Genomic DNA, 11,609 nt, shown 5'->3' with positions numbered 1-11,609 from the left:
TTTAAGAGCACCCGGAAGTCTTTGTTGAACCGGACGTTGTAAATCCTCAATGTGACTTACGGTGGTCAACACTGTGATGATTTACACTGTGTGACTGTAGCAGGTTAGAGTCTGCAAAATGTTTCTTACCACAGTAAATTGTAAGTATGTTCATGTCTGTGTGTAGATATTTAAGAGTCGGGTACGTGTAAATGTGGAGCAGACTCAAACGTAGCTAAATAAGCTAATTTATTAGCCGAAACTTAGCTAGCTGTCAGCTAACTCCCCGGTGCTAGCCCCATTATACACCCAGGACACTTAACATTACATTATCTGCAGCTTGACTCTGTTAACTTGTGAGTTAACAATCGTTTTCACGGTTACATTTCTCACACTATGTGATGTTGTTACGCTTATTGTTGTGTGATTAGCGGTTAGCTTTGCGTCTGGCGACTGTAGCATTAACCTGCCGAGCTTTAATCGTGTGATTCGTCCTCATGTATTCACATATGCTCTGTCTTCTTTAATATTCCAGTGGCCAAGGCAAAATCGAAGTAAGTCAGTCAACGTGGTTCTAGTGCCTCAATGTTTCCATCAAGATGAAGCCACGTGTGAGGCAGGTGTTAGTCACACTGACTCTGTGTTTTGTTGTCAGGACCGTCCTGGTGCAGATGATGAGCGCAGCAGGCACAGGTTACTGCTTCAACACCAAGAGGAACCGTCTCCGAGACAAGATGGTGCTGCGCAAACACGATCCCATCGGTAATATATGGAGATATATATACATGGATATATATATATATATATATATATGTGTAGCTTTTCCAGTGTGTTTTTCTGCTCTGCATAAACAGCCCGTGTTTATCTTGTTTTAGCTCCAACAATATCCGTCATTTCTGCCTCTTGGCTCTACCTGATTTGGATGCCCTTTGTATTTTACTCTCTCTGGACAAGTAAACACACATCAGATGGAATTTTCTTCAAGCAGCTCTAACAAGATATAATATTTAGCTTTGTATGTGTCTTAAAGAAAATGCCTTTTGTATGGAAGGGCCAGCAACTGCATCTATGGCTGCCCAGTAACAACACATATATATCTATCTATAGATATCTATATATAATAATATAATATATAATAATAATAATCTATCCACTATTTCAAGAAATCACTGTCAGTCAGTCTGTATGTCAAATTGTATAAGAGATGTTAATAGTATTGGCTTTACAATTGGCATGTGATTTGTAAAGGGCCCAAGGAAGAGCAGTATCGTACTTGGTGCAATTTGGACACGCTATACGTTCAGTATTAATAAACTTTAAATAAATACCGCCCTGTAGCAGTGACAACTGGGACTTATCTTAATAACTGACGTCACAACAGCAGCGCTTTCACGACAACGCCCATGACTGATTCTCCAGTTTGGGAGAACCATTCTGGGAGCTGGTCTTTACTTGTTGCATCTTAAGTACTGGTGGTAACTTTTATAGGGAGAAAGACACATGACAAAGTTCCAACCAGTATTAACACAGGTCAAACAAACATCACATTCCAAACAGGCATGATATGGAACGGACACTGTAAGAAAATTGTTGACGGCAAATTTGCACTTTACAAAAACAGACCACGACAATTCACCTTCTAACACTTGGCAGTTACAAGCTTAAACTTCTGTGGTTCATCACTCGTTCTTCTCAGTCATTTAAATTCTGCTGTTCTTCTCTTTTCAGTGAACAAGCATGTCCTTTTCATTGAGAAGAGGAAAATCAGATCAATTTAACAGTGAAGAAAAATAAATGGACAACATAAACCTTCAAGGTTTAAACAGACAATTTCTATTGTCTTGGATGATGATGGATGTGTGAAAATGTGTGGTTGGCTGGCCGACATGAGTGCAGGGGGTTTCTTCTGCACCAATTCATCATGATGCAAACACAGGCGGAGCTTCAAAGTCTTCATGCCCTCTATCACCACTTCACACAAGAATACTTTGTCTTTTCAGCAGATTTATTGTGTACAGAAATGTAGCAATGATAATGATTCAGTCTTGTTTTGTAGATCACAAATATTCCAACCAAGGAAATGTTCTTGAACTACAACAAATGAGATCTATTTGGAGTTGGTCAATCAATTACATCCCATAGAAGGATTTTTTGTTAAGATTCTTGTGAATTATTAAACTGTTTAAAATGATTGAGATTAAAAGAAGTTGTGCAAAAAATGACATTTGTGTTGTCATGGCCCTGACATCATAAGGTACTATTCATGTAAGGGATTTCGACACTTAAATGTAGATTTTGTTGATTTTTATATTAAACATTTGTTACATCATCATAATTCTCATTAGAGTCATAAAATTCAGATTTCTCTAAAGCAGAGGCAGCATTTTATAAGCCAGTGTTTACTTTTCAATAAGATCTGTTCCAGATTGGTCCAACTGGCGTCTACTCGCACATGAGCTGTTCCTTGAACAGTTCAGCTGGCAGGTTCTTTTTGAAGGGGTAAGACGTCTGTGTGCCGACAGCCTGCACGCTCATTCCTGCCACTTGATTGGCTCTGTGGACCATCTCCTCCAGAGGCATTGAGGGATATTTAGCCATGTAAAATGCCAGTGCTCCAATAAAGCTGTCACCAGCACCCTGTGAAGAAACAATAGCATAATATATTGTTTTAATAATTTCAGCTGTGGTGCAAACACTGCCACTGTGACTCCACAGCAGTCATTCAATCTGGTCAATGACAAGTTCATTTGAGGGGATTAACTTCCATAATAATATAATAAATCTTTAAATTTTATGTTTCATTCAGTGTTTTATGCGACAAGTCTGGATTCAAATGACATGATGAGAAGGTTCAGTGAAAAATGCAATGAGCTGTGAACAGTAGGGGGTGCTATGACATATGCCAGCTGTTTCTCCAGGTCTTATACTGCCACTGAAGCTTCAGCCATTAGGATTGGTTTACTGAAGATTTGCACGGTGTGAAAATGTATCTCAGTCAGCTGTTTAAGAGAAACACCGGTGTTATTATTTTAAATCATATTCACAACAGGGTCATTATGATACAGCATCAAATGAGATGTAATAAGCTCATTAAGACCTCATAAACATGGTACAACAGGTACACAGCATCCTTTAATATTTCAGAAATCGTAATGTTCTTACATGGACATTATAGAGGACCAAGTGTGTAGGTGTTCAATTAATTTCTATCTATTTAAATGGCTTAGTTTAAACCAACACCTGATAAATTAAAGTTAATGAAAACAAATTAATTACATAAGAAAAATATAAATTAACTAAACAACTGATCATCCAAAAAATTATAGCTGATCGCTTTTCAGAGTCAGCTGAGTAGCACGTGCACGCTTTAAACACCCGTCAGTGACTTCACCATAACTGCCAACAGCTCTGGTTTTGGCTATATCTCTATGAACACATAAATCATCCCTTTTTCCCTGCTCATCTATTGATAGAGATGGAATGTGCCGTCTACGCCCTGAAGGGGGGTTTGGCTGGGACAGGAGACCAACTGAAGCGTTAGGGAGGGGGAAGGGTTTCACTGATGGGAAAAGGCACAATGGTATGTGGCGACACGCTCATGTTTAACCACAAATGGCCCCCCGACACTGGTTCTCACAAGCCTGCTCCATTACTCATCACTTTGGCTCTCAGAAGAGTTCAGTGCAGTCTGAGCACCTCTGTTAGCCCGTTACCCTCCCAACACCCCCCATCGCCCTCCAACCTCAAAGTAACCCCTTTTATCAGAGCGAGAGTTGTCAGTTGTGCAGGATGATTCAGGAACATATGCCGAAAAAAAAAACGAACCCCCGACCCCATCCTGGCAGAGGGCAGTGCCCTGCAACAGACGGGGCAGTGGGAACAGAGAGAGGGGCCCACGTTAGACGGGGCATCCGGAGGGCACAGCTCAGACAACACGTGGATGTCACAAGCAGTCAAAACTACAATTATCTCAAGTAAACTTCGTTCATGATGAAAAATAACTTGCTCTAATTCCTCATAGTAAAAAAACCTACCAGTGTTTATCGTACCACATTCCCAGATTTAATCTTATTCTTCTTTTTATGATTGTATTGGGAGGCCATGCTAGACGATCTGTCAGACGCTTACTGTTTTTATTGTTTTTTTCTTTTATAACTTTTGTTTTTATGTTCATTTTTATGTATTTTTACATGTGTGTGTTTTTTATTTGTGAAGCACTTTGTAGCTTTATTATGAGAAGTGCTGTATAAATTAAGATATTATATATATCATTATACCCCCACCACAGTGTAGGTCCCTGCTTTGACTCCCAGACTGGAGGAGATACTGGAAAGAGTGAGATCAGGGCTGAAACATTTCACAGGCCCGGTGGATTTCCAATGTTTAAAGCCGTTGTGTGTTTATGTCTCCTGTCTGGTAGCTGGGCAGGGCTACAATACAGCCGGCGTTTGGAAATAAGGCTTTGGTGAAGCCGTCCCACAGGTTTGGCTCCGGCCCATCTCCTTGGTTCACACGTTGCTGCTGAAACGATGAAACCACTCGAGTGGGGGGTGGATGCTTGGGAATCGACAACCACAGTACCTTGAAGAGGCCAGAATTAACAACTGCATTCAGTTGTGGAAACCACATTTTGGTCTGTATAATCATGGCCACGTCATTATTATCATGCCTCTTCATTTTTCTTTTATGTTTTGAATCACCTGCTAATCTAGAACCAAATCCCTGCAAACACAACCACCTTTGTCTAGTCAGACTAAAACCGGGTGGAACCAAAACCGGTTCCTTCAAGCTAATACTAGTATTCAGGGATATATATTTTTAATTGCCAATGTTTTATTATGTTGTTGATACTGTTTATGTTGTAGGAGAGGCTTTCTTCACTGGGAAAAAACATAATTTACATTCAGATAACAGTGAAACTCAACTGCCACTGCAATAAAATCCTCCCCAGTGTGAGAACATATTAAGTAAGACTCAAATAAATTATTTTGTTTGAAAAATATAAAAGTTACTTATAAAATTATGTTGCTATTCTATCACGTTTATCTTTTTCAGATTATGTGGTTTTATGTTTAATGAACAATTCATCTCAGAATTATATTAAATTTGAGGATATGCCCCTTTAACATCTTCTCTGGCTGATGCCCTATTGGGTGCACATGGGTTCAGTGCATTCTGCATAATCCATCTAACAATCCGTAAAGAAGAAAACATAACCTCCTTGGCAGAGGTAATAAGTGGGATACTTCCAAATGAAGAACAGAAGATTTAAATCCTCAGTGGATGGGTCATTCGAGAAACCTTTCTCTGTCTTACAAACAATGTCTCCTTCCAAGAGACTGGCATGTGACGCTACTGGATCTAGTGAATGAAGCTCAACAAGGCTGACAAGCGCTACCCCCTTCAGTCCCGCTGCCGCTGCCCTCGACACAGTTTGGTGAAGGTTACATCTCAAGGCCCGTCAATCAAGTGACACAAGCGCTTGCCGCAGATGATCCGTGATGCTGTTGCTGGTCGGCTCTGTCCGCCGCATCTTGACCTCCGTGGCGTTTGATTGCTTTTTTTCTGCCGCTGCTCCGACTGCCGTTAGAAATTAGGATGGCAGACGTGTCTGTGAGGGGCTCACCAAGTTAATTGAGGACGAGTTCAGAAGTTCTCTGTGCGGTTTGATGTGTTTGTAGTATCACACTGCGAGAGCTGCTAAACTCTCTTGCTTGGTTAACATGACTACAGTTTGTTATCCTGCGGCAACTTGGGTCAGTTTATTATATCTCTGACATACATATAGCCACTGAGAGCTTTCCATTTGCTGTCAGGAACACAATTGTCACCGGTATGCTGACCCTTTTTTCACGCCTCCCACAGCAGCCGTGTGTGTGTTTGGAATGAAAAGACAAAACTGCTGAAGACTTAACGCAAGCAGCAATAACTGCCAAGTCTGTATAGAGAAACAAAGACGCCCATACACAAACTCAGAAGTCCATCATCAGGAAATCCAAGGACAAAGACAGCAGCAACGCCCATGCACTTTGATTGACAAGTGATGTTTGTAAAGTGCAGTGCGTAAACACCACAGCGATGAGCCATTACAAACACAGACCAAAAAAACCTATAGAAAATGCAGATCTCAAAGAGAGCTTCACACTTCATATCTGTCATGCTACTGTCTGCTGCACCCACAGAACCTTTCGAGCCTCCAGAACCTGTGACTGTATCACACCCAGAAGCCCCCTGCAATCTTGACTCCCATCCCGGAATGACAGATGGAGCCATGTGCAGTTAACTCCTGATGCCTACAGCCTCTGTCAATGAAAGGTACCCTGGGGAGAGCAAAGACCAAGTTAGGGGCAGTGATGATTCACAGTGGCTTCCACGTCCAGAAGCTTCCTGTAAGAGTGGCCAACAGCTGGGCACGACTCCTCTGAGGCAACGTGGAAGGACGATTCAGAGATCAAAACCATGTTCCCAATATGACCAGTTAGAGCTCTGCTATCTTTGATCCAGTCCTCTTTGTTCACCCATGTGAACTAGCAAATTGAGTGAAGATAGAACATTTTGTTGCAACATGGCGGACTGGAAGAGAACCTGCTCCTGATAATATAAATGATGAAAAAACTAAGATAGTCTAGGTTTCAGGTGATTTTACACAAATCAAAACATCATACTTATCATATTTCATTTGTGCATGACAGTGATCAACATGACTCTGCAGAGGACTGGCCCAACATCTGGGTTGCTTAACAGCAGCTGCTCTAGCATGTGTGGAACATTAAAACATGGTGATGTGGCTGTTTTCTCATTGTGTCATGCTGACCCAGAGCTTGCAGGAGCGGAGGAATGCATTGCTCAGGAGGTATTCCCTTACCTTGGGTTTCCAGGAAGGAATCGAGCAATTGGTCCTTACGTGTCTGCAGCCATAAGAGAGGGATGGGAATAATTTGACCCTCCAGCTGTAATGTCTGGTTTAGAGAGAACTGTCTACCTTTCCCCCTACACAGTGGACCTCCCGGAGCAATGGAAACCAATGCCACCCAAGTCCTGCTGGGGCCTAAAGGCAGTGTGTGTTTGTGTGTGTGTGAGTGTGTTTGTGTGTATTCTAACCTCATCTAACTGTCCACACAAAAACAGCGAAGCCTCTGATCTCACCGAGGGAAGCCTGTACTCAATTTAAGACAAAAGCTGGAGGGATGGGGGAGGAGACCCACAGTAGATGAGTGGATTTGCTTTGTTATTCACCCAGATTCCCAACCCTGACTCAGACCAAAATTGCTCCAGCCATTTAAAATGTTTTATTCAAACAGACGCAGGAGGAGCAGATGATGATATAGTTACAGTAGGGGAAAGCTATATGATTAGCAGCCATGTTGGCAACCCATTACCCAAGCTCCATCAGGGACAAGTGATGAGATGGAATCAAATAAGAATGGTAGAAAAAGGGGGATTGTTCTGAATAGTAGCCTGTCGAGCCACCCGCGGCATTCAGCTGAACAGTAGCGTAGCTAAAATAGCGAGAAACCGCGAGTGACTCAGTGCGTTGATAATGGAGAAAAATTCGGCCTCGACTCACATTCACGAAATAGCAGCGAAACAGCAAGAAAAAAAAATCCTGGTGCTGAGCATGTCTTTAAAAAAAGAAATACGTGCCAGAAAGTAAATAATTAGACCATAAGAAATCACCGTCAAAGCAGAAATAACAGAGGATGTAGAGTAATCACAACTAAGAGGCCTGAGAAGTGAATAATGATCTTGATAACAACCTGTTTTTCTTCCCCTTTATCCAGTAAAAAAAACGAAAGGGCCTTACTGGAAGAGGGATTATGATGTCCAAAAGAGTTAAACGCCTCACAATTTATGGGCCCATCAAAGAAACAGAAGGGGTAGGGTGAGAATGTGTGTCTGTGTCTGTGTGTGTGTGTGTGTCTGTGTGTGTGTGTGTGTGTGTGTGTGTGTGTGTGTGTGTAGAGACATGCAACAGGCCCAACCACAGCTTTCTGCTGACTGATGCAGGCCCGAGAGGTGAGTCACGGCAGAGGAAGGGGGAGGAGGAGGACAAGGGGTGGTGGGTGAAGCTCTCCTGGGGGCTTTTGGGAAGCCGGGGGGAGAGTGAAGACAGCGAATAACGCTAAGTTATGTCTGTCCGCTTCAAAGTGTGGGGGGCCACGAAAGAAGAAGGTCACACACCGTTAAAGAAAGCTTGTTCTTGAAACGCCAGAGTGACCAGGGATGATAAGGAGATGCTGCAGCCTGGCACTTCCTTTAAAGTGAGTCCTAAAACGCACCACAAGGCCTCTGTGTGTGAGTTTCTTCTCTCTGTTCCACACACTCTACACTCTTTACCTCACTTTCACAATATGTGATGTGGGTTTCATGTAAAAGCTCTGTCTACGTGGTTGCAACTGCTCCACTCCAGTTTTTACTACACTGCACCATGGCAAGGCATTTGGAAATTATAGCACAATAAAACTCCCCGGGGGAACTATTCAGTGAAAGAATCCATTACACAAACAATCGAGACGCTTTAATCAAACTGGGTAACAACAAAGAGGTGATTAACACCTTCATACGATGACGCATTTGGTCGGTTGAGCATGGGCCCCGCAAAAGCCTCAGAGGCAGGATACGCAAACATGCAGCCCTGGCTGCTGTGACGAAAACAAACCACAGAGGCCGGTGTGAAATGAGTCAAGTGATGCTGGCTTCATATAAAGATTAGAGTCAGGGAGGGGAAACAGCCAGTGGTCACCACATACCCAGTGTTCTTAAAACGTTCCACTTGAGCAACAGACAGATCTGTGGCTCCACTACAGTTCTTAAAGCCGTTTACTCGGCCGTGATGACTGGGCCGACAACAACCTTTGTGCGACAGAGCTTTGTTACGGAACAATAGTAACAGTTGAATGTGAGAATTTTCTGTGACTGTTTTTCCCTCTGTTAATGTTGAAAACACATTCCCTGCTGTTTCTATAATTCACAGAGTGGGCTGGATTACATAATATTCCAGGTAAAAAAAATTCAGTTTTTGCTTGTATCGTTTATTATACATGATTGCTGCACTAATACTTAAAATTATCACTTGAAGACTTAAATATGTATATTATATAACATTATATTATATAATTTTGAAATTTTTGAATTTCCCTCCGGGCGTTAATAAAGTACTTCTGATTCTGATTCTGGATAAAAAATATATAAAATAGTAAAACATATATTTAATGTGTAAAAACTATTTTCTATTATTTTATTTTCATTTTACATAAATAATAACATTATTTGATAATGAAAGAGTCTACAGTCAATGATTGTTTTCTGTCGGCATCTAATCGACTCATCGTTGTAAGCTTTATACCAACATATCGGAGAAACTCAACCGTTGACCTGATGATGACTGAAGATGAAAAGTTCAGGGTTTATTAAACTGATTCATTCTGAGGTTACACAACAAAAACACAACTGTGGGATTAAACCCTTGATAGCAATCTAATCTGATACCTGCTGAGATATTTGTCTGAACCAACATACTGACCTTGTTATTTGTAGACATGCTGGACATTCTACGGTTTGAGTTTGGGAAATGTGATTTTTTGCAGATTATATCACTGCAAACTGAAATGTCTTTGTTTTTGGGACCAAAACAAGTAAAAAGAAAAAGACATCGTCTTGAACCCCAAAATATTGCGATTGGCTTTTCCCAAAATTTTCTAATATTTTCTAATAAACCAAATAATTGAAAAATATTTAAGTGATATAAAAACATACACAATATATGGGCAATGCTTACTGTAGTGTCCACTGCTGTGACCGCAGTTGTTGTAACATGTTTTGGTGTAGACTCCTGTGCCTTGAGCACCACACAACCTTGAGGTCCCAAAGTGATGACGACCGACCCGCAGCCTCGTTTCAGCAGCTCCTTACTGGCCCGATGTGCTTCTTCCACATTAGTTACAGAGGAACCAGTCAGCAGCTCAGCCTGGAGAGACAACATCAAGAGTCATAACATCATGTGCACAAAACAATCTTCACTTAAACATTCAGCTCATTTGGAATAAGATGATAACGGCACAGTTTTTATTGACCTTTTTTCTCTAAACCAGTGTGGCTTTTTTCTTTTTTTCTGGGTCAGGGAGACAAGTTAATCAGAGGTTAGGAATTAAAATTAAAGATAGAGCAAAACCAGCACTGCTGTGGGATACTGGGTGGATAAATAAGGGACTGAATGGTGGAAATTCCCTAGGGCACAGTACCAAGGACTGTCTGCAAGGCCCTGCATTTTTGTTCTTTATAAAATCAAAACTAATCCTTTATTTTTATTACTTTACAAAGTTCAGTACATCTTGACCACTTATTGTGCAGTGATCTCTAATTAGGAACCTATTAACCGGTCTCTTACTTCCTGCAGCCACAGATCTGGTATGAGTCACGCTTCTTCATCTGCCTCCAAAATGACTCAACAGTGACAAAGCAGGACTCAACAGCTGATGGTTGAGGAAATTAAGGGAAACTCGGAACCACAGCGGTTCTCTCCACAGTAAATTAGCCCCACCTTTAATAAAGATCTGCACAATATTTTTTTCTGGAGTTGAGAGGAAATTGCCGTCAAAGTTTATTTTCGAGCATGACTAAGAGAAAATACCATTTTGTCAGTATTTTGCTGACATGTGTGAAACACATGTGAATGTGTATATATAATAATAATAACTATTTTTAAATATTTGCTCTTTTCACATTTTTAACTGACCGACATTACTCACTATTATTACACTATTTAAAGGTGAATTATTCTCCTTTTTTTATTTTTGTGGCAAACACAGTTTCAATGCACCAAACTGTTAATCCAAGGACCCAAAACCAAACCCAATATTACAAGTTTCAATGACACAATAAGAATACTTGCGACTGAATTAATTTAACACAGAATGAATGCAGCTGGGGTGAGCAAGCATTTCTCCTTATTTTATCATTTCCCTGGAGAGTAGTATTGCAACATCATTTCATAAAACCTAACTGCCAAAGCCCTGCATGTCAGATATGTGAAAAAACAATGTAGTAAGTGTCTGTCAGAGGTCAGAGTCTTTTTTTCACATTTTTCAGCATCACAGCATTAGTGTTTGAAAGTGATAACGGTCAACTTAATAATGTTAATATTTAGGATGATGATGATGTGTCTTGAATAGAAAGAAACTTTATTGTAGACACAGAACATGAAAGGCAGAGTATTGCAATCATATACATTTATCCTTCACTCTTACATGAATTTAGGACTCACTGGAATAATAATTATCTATTAACAAAATAAAGCATTTCAAAAATATGTTTTACTCTACATCAGCTACAATGTTGGATTTGTTCTACAATCATGAAGAAATTAGGAATTCTTTTTGGATTGTTTGACCGTTGTATTTTAAAATGCAACTTATACTGAAATTTAATGACGGACATCTGATTTACTATTTAGTTGTTTCAGGTCTTTTTTTTATCTTGTATGAGCTCAGTGAGATTTTGGAGGCTGAAATTTGGAGTTCTGCAAATTCAAACTGCTGTGAAAATTGGGACAGACAGAGAGAAAGTGCACCAAAATATATATTTTTTCCTAATATATCCGAATGCTTGTGACACACTAATAATATGTGGTA

General features: G+C 40.6%; 2 protein-coding genes across 3 annotated transcripts in view; one reads left to right on the top strand and one right to left on the bottom strand.

Moving 5' to 3' along the window:
• mrpl33 (mitochondrial ribosomal protein L33) lies at positions 1-1,794 on the top strand. The gene is made up of 4 exons (XM_020084551.2): positions 1-140; positions 515-533; positions 635-741; positions 1,708-1,794. Exons 1-4 carry the CDS (start codon positions 119-121, stop codon positions 1,755-1,757), a joined length of 198 nt encoding a protein of 65 aa, XP_019940110.1. The 5' UTR covers positions 1-118; the 3' UTR covers positions 1,758-1,794.
• Positions 1,795-1,966: 172 nt separating this feature from the next.
• The window catches only part of rbks (ribokinase), a 32,732-nt gene continuing 23,089 nt past the window's right edge, over positions 1,967-11,609 (bottom strand). For both annotated transcript variants that reach the window (XM_069536430.1, XM_069536429.1), the window contains 2 exons: positions 9,758-9,946; positions 1,967-2,616 (listed from right to left, as the gene is read on the bottom strand). In XM_069536430.1, coding sequence (XP_069392531.1) covers positions 2,422-2,616; positions 9,758-9,946 — 384 coding nt within the window. In that variant the 3' untranslated portion in view covers positions 1,967-2,421. The remainder of the gene's footprint in view (positions 2,617-9,757; positions 9,947-11,609) is intronic.

The sequence above is a fragment of the Paralichthys olivaceus genome, chromosome 12 (assembly GCF_024713975.1).
Source record: "Paralichthys olivaceus isolate ysfri-2021 chromosome 12, ASM2471397v2, whole genome shotgun sequence".
NCBI lineage: Eukaryota > Metazoa > Chordata > Actinopteri > Pleuronectiformes > Paralichthyidae > Paralichthys > Paralichthys olivaceus.
This window is presented reverse-complemented; position numbering and strand designations above follow the sequence as displayed.